The following is a 21871-nucleotide window of genomic DNA, read 5'->3' as shown; positions in this document are numbered from 1 at the left end:
TAATGCCATTAAAAATTTGATATTTTTCGAATAAGGGGAGTCCTAAGAACCCATTATTGATGTTTGTTGATAAGTATCATTGTCCTAAACTTTATAATGAGTTTGTGTTAACTTTTCTCAAGCCTTTACAAGTTTAAAAGTTCATTGCTCTCAATTTATGTTATCAAATTCAGATTCGAAGGAATAAATATATTAAGGAGGTTTCCAACAATACATTTATATTTTTTTGAAGATTCAAAGTTCTCTAGATCCATCAGTTAATTTTGGACGAAAGTGACTGATGGATCTAGAGACAAAAGGGGTACTTGGGGAATATGATACATGATTTAGGTATGATAAAAATGAGGTATACGATTTAAATAATAAGAAAAATAATAATCTTAGTTAGTCTCATGAGATTTAAATAATACACGTGACATGTGGCAATGTAGCAATTAACTCATATTAAATTTTGAAAAATGATATGCTCAAGGAAAAAATCTCAATAAATGCTCAAGGATAGACACATAAAATGATAGAGCTCACAAAAAGTGAAATGATAGGCCATGAATTTATGTGTCTATCCTTGAGTATTTCATTGAGATTTTTCTTTGAACGTATCATAATATATTAAAGGATGCCTATCGTATTTTATATTTTAGCAAAAACTACTGTAACATGCTACAAATATTTCAAGTAATTTCAATTAAAATTGTTTTAGTAATATACAAAATTAGTTAACTAGTCTAATAAGATCACAATTAATTTAACCTTATCAAAATTAGTCAAATTCTATGATATGAAATAATTATATTGAAAATTACCATAACACAAATAATTTTAAATAAAAGTACTACAATATAAAATAGTTGGTCAAAATTATTTGAATTAACTTTGATCAAAATTACTTCATGTTAGAGTAATTTTGACCAATTATTTTAATTGTAATAATTTTATTAAAGTTATTATAACAACATTACAAATATAATATTTTTGCAAGGAAATATAATGAATATCATTTTAGTTTTTTAAAATTAAAATATTCTTTTACCGATAACTATATATCTATGCATATTTGATTGTAAATTGACTAGTAGTTTGAAGGATGGTAGATTTCTAATCTATAAAAAATATAGATCAGGGAAGAATTATTTATAATGGTAGGTGAATCGTAATCGTTATCCAATTACAATTATTTGCGATCCTTTTTTAGATTTACTATCTTCCCAAATTATAATTTGAAACTACCCCATTTAGCACATGATAATTTGACCATTTATTCTCCGTCGGTGACTTTCAGTTATTTATTCCCATCTAAATGATAATCTAGAGGGACGGAAGAATCACATCTAATTATGTCTTATTCATAATTATAATCTGATTATAATTACAAATGATTTATTATCTGATTTTTTTATTTTTATTTTATTATTATTATTATTTTTTTAAGAACTGAGGATCGAGACCGTATTGAAAGGTCCGTGGGTTGGAGTTATAACCTCGCGACAGGACTCAAATCGCAGAACTGGTCACGGGTCGTGACTCGCTTCACCGAGCGACTAACTGTAGCTCCCTGCCCTGACTCCAGGGGCCAGGGCTGCTTTTTTTCTCCTTTCCGTTCATTTTCCTTCCCATTCTTTGAGCTGTCAATGGCGACACTGCATGCTCTCGTCTCAGTGTACACCAGCACAGCTTCTCACTGACATACCATCTTCTGGGCTGATCGGAGCGTTCCCAACCTCTAGTATCTGCTGTATGACTGTATCTCAGTTTAATCTGCCTTGAATACCTTAGGAACTTTAGGTCTTTCCTTCTATTTCTTGGCTATAATTAGGGTTTTTGTAGGTTTTTGCATTTTTCTAACCGTCGTTTGAACATTTATTGTTGTATTCGCTCCCGGCATTGGATTTTGTGCTAGAGTTTTGCTCTTTCGTATCAGCATTTAATGTTTTTCGCTCTCCTTGTTTTCTGCAGCTCTTCTTGGTGATATTGGAGTTGGAATGGCTCCGATTACTGCAAAAACTAGGGTAGCACTGAATACAATGAAGGCCATCGGAATACCTATGCAAACAGCTAAACCAGTTTTGATGAATCTTCTTAAGGTTTATGATAATCACTGGGAGTACATTGAAGCTGAGAACTATAGACTTCTCGCTGATGCTATACTAGACATGCAAGAGTCAAAATCAAAGGTACCATTCTGATGCTACTCATATGTTCTATGATTTTTTTTTTCCATTATATATATATATTTAAATTCTGTCGTGAAAGCTCCACGAGGAACATGAGAAGATTCTTTATGGTGAATGAGGATTGTATCCTAATTTAGATCTTCTGTATGTGTAGCTTCTTTTCTAGGCTCAAGCACTATTAACTTGTTTGAACAGGATATGGGCGGTATGGGTAAGAATGGTGTTGCTCGTAACGAACCTGAGCCTCTGAAGAAAAGAACAAGAAATAGGAAAGGGGCCAATGACCCTGGACCAGCAGTGATTAGCTCTGATACAGCTGCAGAGTTTTCACTTAAAAGGCCAAAATTAGAAGAAGATGTTCGTTCTGAAGCCTATCCTGAAACAATAAGAGATGAGCTGGCTAACTCAACGGACCACAAAGGGAAAATAGTTGAAACTTCATTGCCTGAAGTCCGTCCCATGTTAGTTTACACAAAGAATAGCAGAAGAAAAACTGTTGAATCAGAATTGCCTGAAATAAATCATAGAAAAGATCAAGCAGTTTACTTAAGGAACCGCAAAGGCAAAAAAGTCGCAGAAACATCATCTCAGCCTACTTTTGGAGAAGCACCTGAGAAATTATCAATGCCGCCATGTTCTAAGAAGCAAAGGACAACTGAGACCTTGTTACCTCAGTTACATGATAGTTTCCGAACGACCGGCCAAGCTTCATCTCCTATGAATTCTAGAGTGACAAGATCTCAAAAACAAGGATTCGAAGCTTGTTCTGGTCGAGATCAAATTGGTAAGCTTTCTAAGGACCTGCATGATTAATGACAATCGATGATTCCTTGCTTGGAAAGTTAAAAGTTGAATGAGTAATTGACTTTTGCAAATAATGCAGGTAACTTTTCTTCTGTTCCAGTCAGGCCTAAAGATGAACCACGTGATGATGACTTACCATTATGTGATACTCCTATTGCAGTGATGCCCCCCTCCTCAGTCCATATCTTTTCATGTTGGTATATTGACAATCTCCCCTTTCAGCGCAGTAGGTTTGCATTAATTGTTATATTGTTCTTCCAGTACTCAGTTCCTTGGAAGCATTATGCACTTTGGTTTTACAAAATTAATTTGTTATATCTAATTATAATATTATCTCTAGTTTGTTACTATCTCTGTTGTCTGATATTGGAGTCACATTACTTATATATATTTACTTTATTGTACCTTGAAATGTAAGATTTATCTTTAATGTGAAAAATGGCCAATGCACTTATTTTTTAGACTGATTTTTTACTGCATTAAGAAATGTTGTCAATTGAGCTAACAAATTTGACAAAGGATAATAGCACAGCAGTCTCTCTTAGTTATTTGTGTCTACCTGACATCCAGTCACTCTTATCCGTGGTTTTTAGTTGTTGATCTAGTTTGGGTAGTATACTAAGTATTGCTGTTAGATTCAAGCCGTGTTGGACTCATTGATCTGAATGTAGTAGGAATATCTGAGTCCTGAGTAGCTGCATCACTTCAGGCCATGTCGTGGTATTAGAAGTTTAAGCATGCGGTTTATTCAAATTGTAGTTTTAGTGACTTCACAATTCCTAGACAGACTTATAATTGAATCTTGACACTTTTCTTTGAAGAAGCACTTTTTTTTAGTACCAGGCATGCTATATTTGTCTACAAGTGGTTGGTCATGCAAAGTACTTTTCATGATTGATTTAATTTTCCCTTTCTGCTCTTGAAGGTGAAGTAAGTCATCAACATTCTTTGAAGAATCCTATTTTGCAGAAAATTGTTGATCTAGATGGAACACATAATGAACAAAATGAGAAGGATAAAGAAAACCTCCCAGATAGCACATGCAACAAAGGGTCCCCATCCAAAATCTTATCAGTTCAGGACTCATCTTCTGTCAATGTCAATGCTGGTTCATCAGATCTAGGGGAGGTAAAACTTTCATTTTGGTACAATTTTGATCGACCTAGTTTCCATGTGCCAAACTTGGAGGATGTTTACAAGCTAGTGGAGGACAAATGTTTGAGATCATATAAGATTCTGCAACCTAGCTTCTCCATTAAAAACCTCATGAATGAGATGTGCCAATGTTTTGTAGAACTAAGTTCTGAAACAACTGACAATGAGCAGGAAAATTTTGTACAGATAAATTCTCTGCTTGATTCACTCAAGAAACCTGTTATGGCTAGTGTGTGCATTCCTGCAAGTTCAGATGGTTTCTTGGGTTCAACACTGTCTGGTGGTTTTCAGGACAGATCTGGTCCATCTCACTGTCATAATGATGCAGAGAATAATCAAAATGGGACTAGTAAGAAAAGAAAGAAACCTGAATTTTCTGAATCTGCAAAGGATACATCACAGGGTTTGGTCATGGTTCAACAGCCACAATATCAGCTTGCAGAATTTAGACCACTCCATGATGTGGATGACATATCTAAAGGTGAAGAAAGAGTGCGAATACCAGTGGTAAATGAAATCACAACTGATAAGTATCCACCATCTTTTAATTACATACCACAAAACTTTGTGTACCAAAGTGCATATCTGAATTTTACTCTTGCTCGAATTGGAGATGAGGACTGTTGTGCTGACTGTTTCAATGATTGTTTGGCTGCACCGATTCCTTGTGCATGTGCAAGAGAAACAGCAGGTGACTTTGCCTATACAACAAAGGGGGTTGTAAAAAGGGAATTCCTGGATGAGAGTATTTCAATGTACCGTGAACCAGAGAAGCACCACAAATTTTATTGTCCAGATTGCCCTCTTGAAAGATCCAAAAATGAAATCTCACCAGAGCCATGCAAAGGACATTTGGTTAGGAAGTTCATTAAAGAATGTTGGAGAAAATGTGGCTGCAGCATGCACTGTGGCAATCGTGTGGTACAGAGAGGCATTACACACAATTTGCAGGTGAAACTTATTGTTTGTTGGAAATTAATAAAATTGTGGCCTCATTTTCTTTTTGTTTAGGTCTGTCTCTAGCCACATTATGTTATAGCTTTGGTTGAAGACTTGATGTTTCATGATAACCAAATTCTCTTTACAGTAGAAAAGAGCTATACCTATCTCAAATACTACTAGATCTTTGTTCTCTCTCTTTTATCCCACTATGCATACTTTTTGAGTTGCTGCTAAATTTTTTATCATTATATCATACATCTACGAGCATATCTTGACAACCAATTCTTAGACGAAATGAGATATTCCTAATTAAAATGCTAAGTTTCCAATTGACTTACTTTTTGAGTTATAGCTAAAGTTTGTATCATGTGCACCCAGGTATTTCGTACATCTGAGGGAAAGGGATGGGGTTTGAGAACACTTGATGAATTGCCTAGAGGTGCATTTGTATGTGAATATGTTGGTGAAGTACTGACAAACATGGAGCTTTATGACAGGACAGTGCAAAAAACTGGCAATGCAAAACATACATATCCTGTGCTACTTGATGCTGATTGGGGATCTGAAGGTAGACTTAAGGATGAAGAAGCACTTTGTTTGGATGCAACATTTTATGGTAATGTGGCAAGGTTTATTAACCATAGGTATGCTCCTCGTAAGATTTGTTCTCTCTCTTTTTTTTTTTTTTTCCTTTTGCTGTAGCCTGTAGGTTAGATACCTTTGGTTATGGGTGTTGAAACTATTGCTACTATTGGTCCTGTTATTTTTCAGGTCCCTAGGAGATTCTAATGTTTGAAATGATCTTGTTTTGTGCATGAGTTCCTGTTCCATCTGTTTTATCCAATTAGTTACTGCATTTGAAGTATCTACAGAGCTGAACAAAACGTCGGGTGTGCTGAGGGTGGTTAACATTTAATTAATAAGCCATTATAAGGAAATTATCATTATTTATGTTTATTAGTTCTAAATTAACATTAAGTTTGATGCCTGTAACTTGTAATACTTGCAATTAATGGCAAGTCTTGCAGGTTTTAAGTTTTAACTACTAAAAGCTTATATTAGTAGAAATTATTAATTAATTGATGTTTCTAATTTATCAATGATTATTGATAATTTACTCTTACGTGAATATTAATCAGTTAATGTTTATATTAAGTATTAACAAGTTATAATGATATTTTGTATGACTTATAAATATTTACAAGTTTTATTAATATCGGTAAGTATGTCAATATAAGGAGTGCAAGTTCATGTTAATTATAAAGATAAATAATGATATTATTAAACTATTGATTCCATTAATATTAATAATCCTGACATGCTTGTAAGAGTGCCAATGCATGTCAAGCATCAACGCGATACAATGTCAAAACCTTTTCATTTTCAACGAGGCACTCAAACTTTGGAATTGAACAATAAAATTTCATCATCTCACAACCTAATTCTATCATCACTATTAATTTTCTATTTAGCAAAAAGATATTGTTCCTTTTCTGTCATAATCAACTTATTACCTAAACACAGATTAAAACAAATATATACTTACAATAATTCAAGTTAGTGAGTCAAATTTATATTTTGGCTCATAGATCACTTAAAAGATATGAGATCCACTTTTTATTTTTTTCATATATTTTTTTTTAAAGTCAATCTCCATTTTAAGGTTGATGAGTCAACTTCTAACTAACATGGTGGTTCATCTTTGGACTATTGTAGATAATAATTTCCTAAATTGATGTTAAATCTCTTACCTTTATTTCAAATTTATGAGTGACTTCTTGTTATATATCCAAAAAGCTTAGGAACAATAAATTGATAAGCGTTTAGAAGTTCAATATGAATGCTTAGACCATCTCCAACCCACATCACCAAATTTGGTGTAATTTTCACACTAAAATGATGCAATTCAAGCACCAAACACTATTTCAACTCCAACCCATCTACACCATATTACACCAAAAAGGAATATTTTTTAGAATATTCTATTATTCTTATTAATTTTTTATATGATAATTAATTATAATTAAAATATATTAAATAAAATTAAAATAATAATTTTAATAAATTAAATATTTACAAATATACATAATAAAATTTAAATATGCTATTAAATACACTTAATTTAAATTTATAATAAATAATAATTACATTTAATTATACTATAAATAAAGATAAAGAAAATAATAATTATTAATTAATTACATTTGATTTTATAATAATATAATAAAATTAAAAAAAAATTCTCTCCATCACCAAATATGGTGATGTGAATAGTGCAACACCATATTTGGTGTTGCACTATTCATATCACCATATTTGAGGTGGGATTTGGTGTATGGGTTGGAGCAATTTGGTGTTAAATTTACACCAAATTTGGTGTTTTGGTGATGGGTTGGAGATGCCCTTAGTTATCAAATTTTAGGTCACCATTGAAGTGCTGGTTAAAAAGATCCTTAATGTTGTGGTTTGAAATCTTGTGAAACAGTCGAACTAGTCAAAACATATCATTCCGGTAAATTATCGAAACTCAATACCATTCGAACCAAAGTTTAAAATCTTGAGCCATGTTGGATTTTTTTTTTTTGATCAAAAAGATAAAATTCTAGTATTGTGCTGCTTTGATACATAGTGCCTATGGAGGTTGAAGGAGGAAAAAGATGAAATAAAGGAAGGCGACATTGTCTGAGTGAGTGATATCTAGTTTTGGTAATTTAACAATTCGACTAGTCTGATACAAGATTTAAAACCGTGTTAGCGTGAATAATGTCTCCTTCCTATGCTTTATCTCCTTCAACTTCAATCCATTATGGACACCATGCATCGAAACATCAACACGAAACCAAAACAATATCGTTCTAGTCAAATATGGAAACTTTAATATAATTTGAGATTTTGAACCTTGCTTAAATAAAATTAAATTTAATATTAAGTTAAATCCACTTCGAAGGCCTACTTATAATTATAGATCTAAAAATGGAAATATTAATATAAATGTCAAACAATGCAATGGTCTCCCCGAGTAAAATCATAGTTTTTTAAAATTGTTTTACTAGTCTTTTGTTGCTGTTAATACTATTACTATTTATTTTATATAGTAAATAGTCCTCTTATTTAATGATATAGATGTCTAACTGATAATTCACAATGTATCTAATTAAAATTCGAGTAAATTATATATTTATATGATTAAACCTGGGTCAATAGTATTTTTGAACTAGATATCTATATTAACTCAAGATTCAAATACATTACATTTTTGACATGTGATGTGAGATTACTGAAATAATCCAAATTGGGATTGGATTGGGTTAGATTGGTGATCCATTTGATTTTGGATTTTTTTTTTTTTGCCACCCCTACTTATAGAGATATAAAGATAGTTTATTATATCATTGTATCCTTATAATAATTGTTAAGTTCAGCATACGCCTCTATACACTCATGTAACTCTTAATTGTGGTAAGAAGTAAACAACAAAATTAACTTTCTAGGTTGATTAGCTTTAGAAATTTAAGTTATTACAAAGAGACATACTAATGGAAGTTCATTCCTAATAGATTTGTTAATTGTGAGAAGGATGTCTTAAATTTTTAGTTCATGTTTAGTTAATTTTTGTCTTTCATTTCATAGATAATGTGAAAATGTTATGCTTTACGAGGAAAAGTCATGATTAATGTCATGTAGAACATTCTTTCTTTGAGGGTTAAATCATCCATAGTCTTTTTTTTTAAAGTCAAGTTTTGGGGCTCAATTAAATTTTCTTTATTATTAAGAGAAGGTTCTCTTAGTGGGATTTTCATGCCCTAGGAACTTTCCCCGCAAGAGGGATTAAGGGGGAGGAGAGGGTTCAGAGAGAGGAGTTAGGAGTGCTTATATAAAGAAAAATGACAGTGGAATTAAATAATTCTTAAGATTCTAAAAAAATCACTGTTTTAATTTAATAGGATGAACTTGACTATCCTATCCATATTTAAACATTATTAAATTTTAAATAAGTCAAAATAAATCCAAATCCACCTATTTAATGGTCTCCACCAAATCCTAATGCGACTTTCATTCAACCCTAAAACTCAAAATATTGGGTTGATTTAGTTTAATTAATTATCTAAAAAAATTTAAAAAATTTAAAATGCAAAATTTAAATATGATAAAATTGCTATTTAATATTGATAAGATTTTTTGTTTATGTAAATTTGGTGACATCAAGAGAGATGGCTGGAGATTGTGTGAGCAAGCAACTAGAAAGTTAGGGTTTGATGAGATTATTGTTCTTCTCATCTTCCTAGTGTTTTTTCTCACGCTTAGTTAAAGTTAAAAATAATTTATTTATTTATATATAATTGTAATTCATTCTTTAGAATATTGTTAAAGATACACGATGATTGCAACAAGTGTTCATTTTTCACATTAGATTATTTAAAAAAATATAAAAATATTTTAAATTCAAATTTGATTTTACCTAATAAATTTTGAATCCAAAATTTTCAAATTTAATTAAGTTTGAGTAAAGTTTTATATTCTTATAAAACCAAATAAATTTAATTACAAAATTTAAAATCTAATTGAAACCTAAAATATAATATTACATTTCAAAATATGAAAAACCTTAGATCTCTATTTTTTGTTTATTCTAATAATTGTAGGTACATGGAAGAAAAAAAAACTAAATTGGAACTAAGTAATAGAAATTTGAATTATTTATGTTTAATTTATATTTTATCAAATAAAAATACTTTTAATGTGTAATTTTTTTTATTAAATGTTCATGGACAAATTTTAAATGCAATTATATAAACTTATAAAAGTATACATTCATTTCAAACAAAATTACACCTCAACAATGGAAGCTTCTCAAGCCTTTGAAATTATTGTATTGTTGCATAATTTTAAAGCAAAGCATACCCTAATTTATAAAGGATCAATGAAAGTCTCATGTTGTCATTGCTCATTCCAATGTTGTACTTGCAAAAGTTGAATAAACAATAAGCACAAATCATTATGAGACAGAATATTACAACTTATGAATGACTAGAGTTAAAAATTAAACTTAATTAGTTGGAAAAAATTTTAACTCTAAAAGTTAAAGACTGAGGTGATTAAATTAATCAACAAACATGCACAGTCGAAGAAACAAGTAAAAAGGACAGCCCCGGTGCACGAAGTTCCCGCCATGCGGGGTCCCTGGGAAGGATCCATTGTATGCAGTCTTATCCTGCTTTTTACAAGAGGTTGTTTTCAGGATTCGAATTCATGACCTTTTGGTCACATGATAACAACTTTACCGTTGTGCCAAGACTCCCCTTCAGAAGAAACAAGTATTAAATATATATTAACAACCTAAATAATTATTAACTATTAATTATAATAAAAAAGTCAATTAGAAGTTACAATTTATATTATATTAAGATTAATATTTAAGTATAAAAATCATACCGGCATGACACCTTATAGCCCTAAAACTATATTGTGTTGAGTCAAAGATTGAAACTGCAGAACGACTCTAGATTTTTAAACTTTGGTTCTAGGCACATTGGCTCGTATTCTTAGATCTTACAGTTGCTTAGTGTTATTGCACTAAATCCATTTCATAATTCTCCTGTACACATTTGTCTCTATTACTACAAACACTTAGTTGGGTGCTATATACTGATTTTTCATAAGAAATGCTCAAAATCATGGGCTTAATTGTGCATTTGGAACTCAATAGTAATGGTAGGATTCTATTCAACATGTTTGCCTTAGTAGCGGTAGAACTTGAGATAGAGCCACATTAGGCCCTCGCTATAGCCCATGCCAATTTTTTTAATTCTTATTATCTATATAAATTTTATTAAGTATTGGATTTTTTTAACAAAATAAATAAATAAACAAATTGAATCATCAAACATGAAGTGAAGGTGCCGATTTAAATCAGATTGGGTCGAACAAAACATAGGCGTGAAAATAAGGAATATGTTGGTTTAAACGGGGTTGATTTGATTTTAATTTTGATTTGGCCAAGTTATAGTTGAATCAAGTTTAATTGGATTAAACTGGTTTAATTGATTGAAAATAAGCTAGGAAATTTTTGAGAAAACTTAGGGTGCGTTTGGTTTGCACGTTTTACATTTTCATTTTATGGAAAACGCGCGTTTTCTAGAAAACAGAAAACGACTTTTTGTCATTCTCTATCTTTCTAGAAAATGCTAGTTATTTTTTTAGAAAACAGACACGAAAAATGCAAACCAAACACCATTTTTCAGAAACGCGCATTTTTCAGAAAATGAAAATGAAAAACACACAAACCAAACGCACCCTTAGTCTCTCATTTTTTAAATTCTTTTCCATGTATGCAACCTCGTTAAGTTTCCACGTGTCGACTTCTTCTTCTTCTTATATTCTCTTCTCCTTTCTTCTCCCTGTTTTTTTTCTTCCCAACCATAGCCTAGTTGTTTTTCTTTTCTTTTTCTCGGACAACCGTTCTCTTTTATTCTTTCTCTTCTCAAGAGCAACAACTCTCCTTCTCTTCCTTTTATTGTTTTCCAACCGACTAATAGCAACCCTAGTCCTTCCTCTCCAACAAGAACATCTCTTATTTTACCTTTTCTTGTCATTGGAGCTAGCCAAAATTGTCGAAAAAGAGGGTAAGACTTCCGTTTTCTTTTCGTTTTATCCTTATAGTTGTTTTGTTGAAGAGTATAATGTAATGTAATGATTTTTTATTATATATATGTAATTTATTATATTTTTTATAATAATATAGAGGTCATGAGTTCGAGTCTCAAAAATAATCTCGTGCAAAGCAAGGTAAGATTATGTACAAGACCCTTTCTCAGGATCCCGCATTGACAGGAGCTTCATGCACCGGGCTATTACATTAAGTTCAAGCCCACCCAAACTGTAATTCTTGGATTCGTCCTTAGGTAGGACCCTAGTGGGCATGTCAAATGAAGATGTCACTCTATGATATGTAGCTACAAAACAAAAAATAAACATAAGTTATTTATTTGTGAATAATTACAATGATCAAGCTAGTACTCTGTATGTAATTTGACATGATCAGTGTTGAAATCTTTGAGGTCTCAAATTTCTTATGAAATGTTCGATTAAGTTGACAACATATAAGTTGTTAGAAGATCTTGAGAATTTTATAAGATAAATATAACACAACCAAACTTTTATCCTACTAAGTGTGGTCAACTAACTATATGGATCCTTCTAACCTATTGAACTTGATCCCTCATCATTTATATTGAAATTAATTTTATCTTACTTTATCATTATTAATCAAGTCTTCATTGATCTCCCTTTTTCTACATTAACGTGCGTATTTTTCTTGGTCTTCATTGATCATTATTGGTTGTCTAAGTACATGCCTATACTATCTTAAACGTGCCTCTCTGATTTTCCCTCAATAGGTGCAATTCTATTCACTCTCTAATGTTCTAATGTTTTCGTATATTTATCTTAATATCCTTTTTTCTACAACCCTCATCTTCTACTCCTTCATAACCCAACATTCAACTCAATATAATATAGTAAGTGTAAACCCATAAGTCTAATTGTCCTTTTGTAGAGTTTCTCTTTAAATTTTAGAGAATTTTATAGGATAAATAAGAATAAGAAATCATGTAAATTCAATGTTAAAACCTTATAGAAGCAAACTATAAAGGGATATTTTTTCTTCAGGGAGATGAGAGAGAGATGAGAGTGTATTTGACTAAAGAGTAGGGTTATGTCAAGAGAAATAGATAAATTATAAATTCTCACAAAGGATAGGTTGACGCCATTGGATTCATGTTAACTCTTCTCATGTGTTGAACAAGTCAACTCTGATGCTTGGAATCTTCTTCTACCTTGCAAATGTGTAAGATACTAATAGTCACACATAAACACTTAATACACTCTTCATATTTTTGTTGACCATGTTAATTGTTTTTAGAAATAGCCATGTTGGACATTTTGATCCACACTTGTGACACCTGAGTTAGATACTTACATGAGTTCGTGTAATCTGGGATTCAACAACGATGCCCATAGCATACCTTTACAATAATATTGCTAGTAACATGTGCACAACATACTTTTGGACCAGACCTGTCATTATTGTGCGAGTACTAAAGATGATCAATAATCTTATGTTCAAGTATTGTTTTGCAAGTTTTGGTTCGAGCCTATTCCTTGTCATGAAACTACAAAGTTGCTGGAAGTTTATTTCTCTCTTTTAGTTCTAAACTTGTAATGTACTTTAATTGATTATTAGTGTATGTCTCTTTAACTCTCATTGTACATGTTCTTGATGAATTATTTTTTTCACCACTGAGTGTAACACATTACTTCAATTTTGATGTATTGTTTCTAGATGCTGCGATGCCAATCTGATTGAAATTCCAGTTGAAATAGAAACACCAGATCATCATTATTACCATGTATGTGCTGAATCTTTTCATTCAAATTTTTTTATTCAGTATTCAGGCAAAATTCCAGATGTCTTTTATGCATGGGAATCTTATGTATCTATTGAATGCTCTTGTAGCTTGCTTATTTTACAACTAGAAGAGTGGAACCTTTGGAAGAATTGACATGGGTAAGTAGTTCTAACTTATGATGTAAAGCATGTTTCTTATCTTGTGAGAACACAATAAATTTAATTCGAGTTTCTGAAGATCTTTTGCATTCTTAAAGATGAAAAATTCTTCAAGTCCCTGTTTTTCTGAGTGTAGGAAATTCATTGCAAAAATGTACCAAGAATTTCCAATTTCTATTACCTTGTTCTTATCACATTATGTGGAACTGGAAGATGAGCCAAACATATGCATTGCATTTCTTACGATGATACATAATATGATTTGTTTTCATATTACCCTTGTGTATTGTGTATTTTTTCCTCCTGAATTGATGTTATGCCACTTGTGTTACTTATCAAGGTTTCCAAGAACATATTAATGCATAAGATTTTCTTTCCTTAAACCTTAAACTATTTTTGTTCAAGTTTTTGTTTATGTGCAACATGGTACGATGATTGTTTGTTCTTGATTATCTTAAATTTTAAATGTTAAGTACCATATAATATTACGGATCTAATGTTTAATATAGGTAGAGAAGACTAATTAGGTAGTTTTCTCATTCAACAGTTTAATGGAGTTCTTAGTTAAAATATGTATCCTTCTTGGTGTTGAATGGTCCATTGACTAGCCATTCCACCATTGGCATCATACCTATGGTGAAGGCACTATTGTTTTAAGTGCTGAGTCATGTTGGTTTGCATCGACAAAATTTATTATTCCACTTGGTGATTGACACACAAAACCCTTCAGCATGGTGACAATGCTGGTGAAATAGAGGAGAAAAGATTGAATGGGCGAAAGGAGGAGAGGAAGAAGAAAAGGCATGCCACAACACTAAGAAATAGAGAAAACGAAAGAAAGATAAGAAAAATCGAGCAAGAGAAAGGAAAGGAGGATAAGAGAGGAAAAGAGGGATACCGAATAGGACGCAGGCAGTGGGTAGGCACGAACAATCTTGGTGATGTGTGGTGGTGTGTGACATAGGCGCTTCACGCGATCAAAGAGGAATAGAAACCTTCTACGTGATTATGGAGGAATTAGAAGGAATGTGATGAAAAAGAGTAATTAAATAATTACTAAACTTATTCATACAGCAACAACAACAAAGCATTATCTCACTATGTGTGGTCGACTATATGAATCATTTTTCGTCATTGGACTTTATCTTTCATTATATCATTGTTTGTATTTAAATAAATTTTATCTTATTTTATTATTGTTAACCAAGTTTTTTTTTTCCTTCTTCCTCGTTTGATATGCACATTTGTCATAATTTTATATCGCCTAACTGGAGCATTTATTGGTCGTCTAAGTACATGTCCGTACTATCTTAAACATGTCTTCTGAAGTTATATGTCTGCACATCCATTTTAACATCCTCATTTTTGCAACTCCCATTTTTTGCTCATGTACTTGAGTCAGTAGCCCAACATTAACTCCATATAACACAACAAGTGTAGCCGTTGTTTTGTAAATGTCTTAGATGTACTTTAGGATCATAAAGAATGCCCAATGCTCTCTTCTATTTCAACCTTCTTGTTTGTATTCTAAGACATTTCTATTAATCTTTCAATCCCTTCATCTTTTTGCAAAATGATCATAAATACTTAAAATTCTCAATTATAGATAACTCGGTATCTCTTATCTTAACAATTGCCTCATTATGTCTAATATTATAAAATTTAAATTCCATATATTCTGTCTTTACTCTACTAAGTCTAAAACCGTTTACTTCTAACGTTTCCTGCTAAGGTTTAAGTTTAACATTTCCTTTTCACATGCCTCATCTACCAAAACAATATCATTTACAAACAACATGCACCACAGTACGTATCTTGGATGTGTCCAGTGAGTTCGTCCATAATTAGTGTCAAAAGATGAGGACTCAGGGTGGATCTAACTCTATCTTTATGGGACATGCTTCGGTTAATCCGCTTGAAGACTTCACTCTTGTCATTACATCCTTATACACATCCTTTATTGGTTTTTTCGGTAAAGCCGTTGAAATACCCTCCCACATAGGGTTGCTTGGTACCTGATTTACTCTCTCCTATTGGTGGGGGGCTGCTAGGGCGATGGATTTCATCTTTTGAAGAATTAATTAGTTCAATAAATGCTATGCTAACGCTATCTTTTCTAGAATAATTTTATCATAAGCTTTTTCTAAATCGAATATCATATGTAAGTTTTGTTTCAATTCCGATACTTTTCAATTAGATGTATAACTTCAATTATTGACCTTCTATATATAAATTCAAATTGATTTTCGATCATTGTAGTCTCATTCTTTAGTTTTTTTTTCTATTACTCTTTCTAAAGTTTTATGGTATAAATTATTAGTTTAATACCCCTATAGTTTGCACAGTTTTATATGTCTCCTTTATTCTTATATAACGGAACTGTAGTACTTATCTTCCACCCTTCACTAATTAGATTTTTTTTTTAATTTTCAATATCAGGTTGAATAACTTTGTAAGCTATTCAATTCATTATTTCCCTATGCACTTCTATACCTTTATCAAAATATCATTTGGTCTAACTTCTTTTCTATTTTGTATCCCATTTAAAACTTATACTTTTGAAGTTTGAATTCTATGATAAAAATTTAAATTTTTATACTCATTTGACCGCTTAAATTACCTAAGTTAAGTTGATCACCTAAACCTTCGTTAAAAAGTTAATAAAAATACTTTTTCTATTGCTCTTTTATTTTCTCGTCATTTACTAGTAAGTTCATCTTTAATACATCTTATTTGGATAAAATATCCTATATTTATTTCTCTCGCTTTAGTTATTTTAAACGTCTCTTTTCCCTCTTTTATATATAATTTGAGATATAAGCGTTCAAAAGTTTCATTCTTAACATCATTCACGACTTTCTTTGCCTATTTCTTAGCTATTATATATTTTTTTAATGTTTTTTTCATTCTTACCAGTATATATAATACCTTATAGGCATTCATTTTTCCCTTACTGTCTACTTTCTCATTCCATCATTAAGATTCTGTACTTGGTGGTGCATGCCATTTTTGGCTATTATTTTCAAGTTTGATATTTCCTTATCCGATGTTATATTCTAGTTGTCGTCATGGTTTAAAGTGTCGTGCCGAAACGGGCGAAACGTCTTGTTCTACTCGACGACTGGCACCGGCACAACCCGACGCCAGACTCATGACAGGTGCGACGTGTCGCGCGACCCCGTGGTCATAGCAGAGGGGTTGCTCGACCCTGCAATAGTAGCGGAGAGGTCGCATAATCCTTCCGCTGCCGTCGTGGAGGCATCGTGCGACCTTGCGGTCACTGCAGAGGGGTCGCACGACCAACGTGGTCGCGCCGAAGGAGTTATGCAATTCTCGCGGCCATGGCTGGTTGCGCAACCATGCGACAACACCGAAGTCGTGCGGGCTCGTGAGTGGTGTCGGATTTCAGATTTTTTTTAATTAAACTTAGGTTAATTTTTTTAATCAACTCCTAGTTATGGTGGAGATAATCTAAAGAGACTTTATTAAACCCTAATAAAATTATTTAATTAATTTTATATTTCATTTATTTTAATTTAAAATTTATAATAAAATTTGTATTTATTTATTTATCTATTTTCATATCTTTTCCTTTTTTAAAAGATTATTTTTTGTCTTGTTTATTTTTTAAATATTTATGTTAAATATTTTAGTTTTTAATTAATATATTTTATATTTGAAAAATACCGAAACTATATCGGCACGACACGATACGATACCGAAACCGTATCGTTCCGTTCCAGGATCGAAACCTCGGCACGGGTCGAAATTTTAAACCTTGGTTATCGTATATTTTTCCTAAATTTATACTCTCTCCTTAAATATGTTTTACTTCTCTTCTTAAATATGTTTTACTTCCCATCCTTAAAGTTCAATCACTTAATTTTAGGAGGCGTTTATAGTTTCCTTCATACTATGCCTTATATCTAATAAATTAACCTATATTAGATAGTTAAGTTTTCTCGAGGGATGACTATTACAAATCTTTCTATCCTTTTTTCTAACTATAAGAAAGTCAATTTGCTATTTATTTTTCTCACTTATGAACGTAATCAAATATTTTTCTCTTTTATTAAAAAAATGTATGAGTTAGTATAATGTCATATGCTATCGTAAAATCTAATAGTTTTCCCTTCTTCATTTCTTATTATAAATCCATAACCGGTTACACCCTATTATATTCCTTATTGTTCACTCTTACATATTCATTTAGCTTCTTATTAAAATCATTTTGGTTGATAGAATATTTTGTAATAGTTCATATAGGTTGTCTCAAAGTCTAGATTTGGTATGTTCATCTAATCGAAGTGCATATATGCTAATTGCATTAATAGTTTCTTTTGCCACCACTATATTAAGAGTTATAATTCTATTCCCTTTCTAACTACTTCTACTTCTTTATTTTTTAGTGAACTATCGCCAACAATACCTACTCCATTTCTTATTTTAATTTTTTTTTTCTATATATCATAACATAAAATCCGAATTCTTTATCATCTTTGTTTTCTCTCCTATCCGTTCTATCTTTTGTACATGCAAAATAATAATTATTTTCTTAATCATCATATCTACTATTTCCATTGCTTTAGTAGTGAGCGTTCATTTCATATTCCAAATTTTAGACAGTTAGTTTTTCTATAATATTTATTTTTATCCGATCTATGATGTGAAAACTCTTGCATATTTAAGCATTAAAATATGGAGCAGTGTCGAGGTTTTAATTTCGAATTGGAACGATACAATTTCGGTATTGTAGCGTACCGTGCTGATATAGTTTTGGTATTTTTTAAATATAAAATATATAAACTAAATATAAAAAAATTAATCTAAATATTTAAAAATAATATATATATATATATATATAATGAGATAATTTTATTAGGCTTTAATTAAACTTATTTAAATTATTTTAATCAGGAGTTTATTAAAATTATTAATCTAAGTTATTTATTAAAGTATAAGTTAAAAATAACCTCCTACCTCGGCCCGCATGACGCGTCCGGACTCATCGTCGAGCTCGTGTGACACGTTCGAACTCATTGTCGGGCTCGTGCAACGTGTTTAGAGGTGTCAATAGTTTTGTATTTTTTAAATATAAAATATATTAACTAAAAATTTAAAATTTAATCAAAATATTTATTTTTTAAATTATATATATATAATTAATGAAATAATTTTAATTAGGCTTTAATTAAGCTTATTTAAATTATCTCAAATCATAGTTTGTAGTTGATTAGAATTAATAACCTATATTTTTATTAAAAACCTAAGTTAACCTGCCCTACTTCGTTGTTCCACGACGACACTAACTTGTGCGATGATTCGGGACACGTTGCAAGGCTTGCACAATGTAGGATTGGGCTTGCGCGATGCTAGGACGTGTCACCGGGCTCGCACAATGCAAGACTGAGCTCATGTGATGCTAGGACGTGTCAATGAGCTCGCACGACATGTCAGGATGCGTCGTGGTGTGCCGACGGTGTGCTGGTGCCAGTTTGTGGGCAGAACGAGATGTTTGTTCGTATCGGGCGAAACAACTCGATATTTTAATCCATGATTCTCAAAGTGTTCCTTCAGGGAATATTATGCATAATTATAATTTTGATTGATCAATTAATTGAATATTTGTTGAAAGTCCACATTTACTAGCAACCTAACGCTCAACCCTCGCTCTTGATTGGTTTTACTAAACTTATAAACTTTTAAAAATGCAATCAATCTAATAAATACGAACCAAATTATTTTATATATAAATTTATTTAATTATAAATTGACTAGAATAAATTCAAATTGAACTTAATTTAAACCTACTCAAACCAAAATCATGTCTACTTGATGGAAAATTAAGAGTATTAATTTAATCTATCTTAATTGCTATTATTCAAATTAAAGCATAATTAAAATAAAAAGTTATATAAGATGCAATTTGAAAGATCACATGAGCAATCAATAAAAAAATTAAGGTTTAACACACAAGCTAAATCATTAATGATTAAATAAATTTTATTTAATTATTCAAAAGTATTTTATTTATTTCCTTTCACTCTTTTTAGTTCCTTTATTTAAAATATCATATATTATTAAAATAATTTTTGAAAGACTATATTTCAATTCAAGGATAATTTTTTTTTTTTTCAAATTTGATTTAGTCTATTTCTAGTCAAATTTTTTATTTAAAAATTTTATACTTAAAAAATTAAATAAATTTAGTTATAAAATTAATGTAAGCCAAAAATATAATATTTTACATTCTAAATAAAAAAAAACTCGTACTTTTTTATTTTTCATAGGCTAATAATTGTGGTTACCTGAAAAATTAAAACCAAATTATTTTTTTCATCTAAGAAAGTTTATTTTGGTTTTATCAAACAAAATATAAAATGATATTTAATTTACAATTATTTAATTAAATGTTATTGAATAAATTTCAAAAACAATTGCATAACTCATATAAATATACATTCATGACAAAAAAATACATCGTTAATTATGAAAGTAAAAGTTGAATATATTATAAGTGTAAACTATTATGAAACAAAAGAATTATGCATTTTACAAATGACTTAATTTAAAAATCAAAACTCAATTAGTTGCAGCCATATTTAATCAAAAAATTGATATGATTAAAATAATCAACAAATATAAAAAAATAATAGTGTATTTAATAAAAGTCAATTATTAATATTAAGAATTCAATTAAATAAGTACCAAAATCGTTGGCATGACACGTGTGATACCATAAGTCTATAAACATATTATTTCGGTGAGATACTAAAACTCTAGTACAACCCGAAATTTAAACCTTCTTCTAGCTAAATCTGTCTTTTTGCATGAATGGTTTTTTGGGAGTTTATTTTGATGCTTATGGAAGACTGATTATTTTCTATGTTACTCTTGCATAGTTTGTTTTCCTTTAATTCTTAGATAACATGTTCTTCAATGGCAGGATTATGGCATTGATTTTGATGATGATGATCACCCAATCAAGGCATTTAAATGTAGATGCGGAAGCAGACTTTGCAGAGATATTAAACGCTGAAGTAAGTTGTGTTCAAAAGCAATGTAATACCTACTAGTTGGATAATTCTTTTTTCTAGAGACGGATCCAAGATAGGGCTGTCCTGGGCTCTAGCCTAGCCTCAGAAAACTTACATAGGCATTTTATAGTCTACAACTTCCAAAGAGAATTGCTATGTTCTTTTCTCTTTGTTCATTTTGTTTTGGTGCTTAACCCATCCCTTCCACACCCAAAGCTGTACCCACCTCTAATTCGTAGATCCATCCTTCCTCTAATTCGGGATCCATCCCTGCCTTTGGATCCGTCCCTGCCTTTTTTCTGCTTGAGAATACAATTGAGTTGATCATTGCTAGTCCTTTGTAGCATTATTGTATAGGATGTTCAATATTTTCTTTTTAATATGTGATGCTACTAGTCAAGTCAAGCGCTCTTCAATAAAGTTCATTGCTTGTGAAAATGCCCTCCAAACTTGGGCATTCCCATCTAGAAGCAGGATTCCCATCCAATTCTTTTGCACTTGTAACTAAGACAATGTTTTCTGTTCTAGTTGTAGTGTTGTACTAATTCTAAGAACTTCTGTGGTATTTCTAAACCCTTGTTTTAGCCTGCAGTATGATGGTTGATTCATCTCGTCTCTTCTACCACAGTCTTGCTGTGAAACTTCTGTCTACTTGTGGTTTTCTAATCTCTAAATGAGTTGAGACTATCTACTTGTTTAGATGAGTGTAAAGCCCGAAAAATTCCCGAATTTATTTTAGAATTATTCTATGATTTTTCTGGAATTATTAGATATTTTTCCGGAATTTTCCGAGTAGCGGAAGTAGCAAAAACAAATAGGTCGCAAAATAGCTTAGGCGGGAATCGAACCCGAGACCTATGGTGTAAGGGATAATGTTAGTAACCAGTTGAACCCAGCAGGGCCGTGCTGAGAGAAAGGAGAAACGTTGATATTTATATTAGAGTTGGACCGGAATTACCACTTGATATAAATAGGAGGTTTAAGTGGGTTTGGTTTATTTTGATTTAGTTGGTTCGGCACATCTCCTCCCCCTCCAAACCTCACACCGACGCCACCCTCTTCTCTTCCTCCTCTCGGCGCCACACCAAGGGAACTTTAGGGTTCTCTTCCAAGGACTCTCGGATCATCTTCCGGCGACGACTCCAACACGAAAAGATTCTTCTCCGCGAGAGGAACGCGAGGACGTAAGCGGTTCG

At 31.5% G+C, this 21871-nt stretch overlaps 1 protein-coding gene across 9 annotated transcripts in view; it reads left to right on the top strand.

The window, feature by feature from the left end:
* Positions 1-1512: 1512 nt before the first annotated feature.
* The window catches only part of LOC121975000 (probable inactive histone-lysine N-methyltransferase SUVR2), a 39753-nt gene continuing 19394 nt past the window's right edge, over positions 1513-21871 (top strand). For 7 of the 9 annotated variants that reach the window (XR_006110185.1, XR_006110183.1, XR_006110184.1 and 4 more), the window contains exons 1-9: positions 1513-1732; positions 1954-2171; positions 2367-2955; positions 3055-3201; positions 3901-5081; positions 5451-5716; positions 13414-13480; positions 13588-13638; positions 20585-20678. Coding sequence is in view for 6 of the 9 variants with exons in the window: in XM_042526334.1 (XP_042382268.1) it covers positions 1642-1732; positions 1954-2171; positions 2367-2955; positions 3055-3201; positions 3901-5081; positions 5451-5716; positions 13414-13480; positions 13588-13638; positions 20585-20677 (2703 nt within the window). In the remaining 3 variants the exon portion in view is untranslated. Of the gene's footprint in view, positions 1783-1953; positions 2172-2366; positions 2956-3054; positions 3202-3900; positions 5082-5450; positions 5717-13413; positions 13481-13587; positions 13639-20584; positions 20679-21871 lie in introns of all 9 variants that reach the window. The other 2 variants (XM_042526339.1, XM_042526340.1) reach the window with 2 other exon arrangements.

This window comes from Zingiber officinale, chromosome 4B (genome assembly GCF_018446385.1).
Source record: "Zingiber officinale cultivar Zhangliang chromosome 4B, Zo_v1.1, whole genome shotgun sequence".
NCBI lineage: Eukaryota > Viridiplantae > Streptophyta > Magnoliopsida > Zingiberales > Zingiberaceae > Zingiber > Zingiber officinale.
Note: the sequence above shows the minus strand (reverse complement) of the source record. Positions and strands in the feature narration are given on the sequence as shown.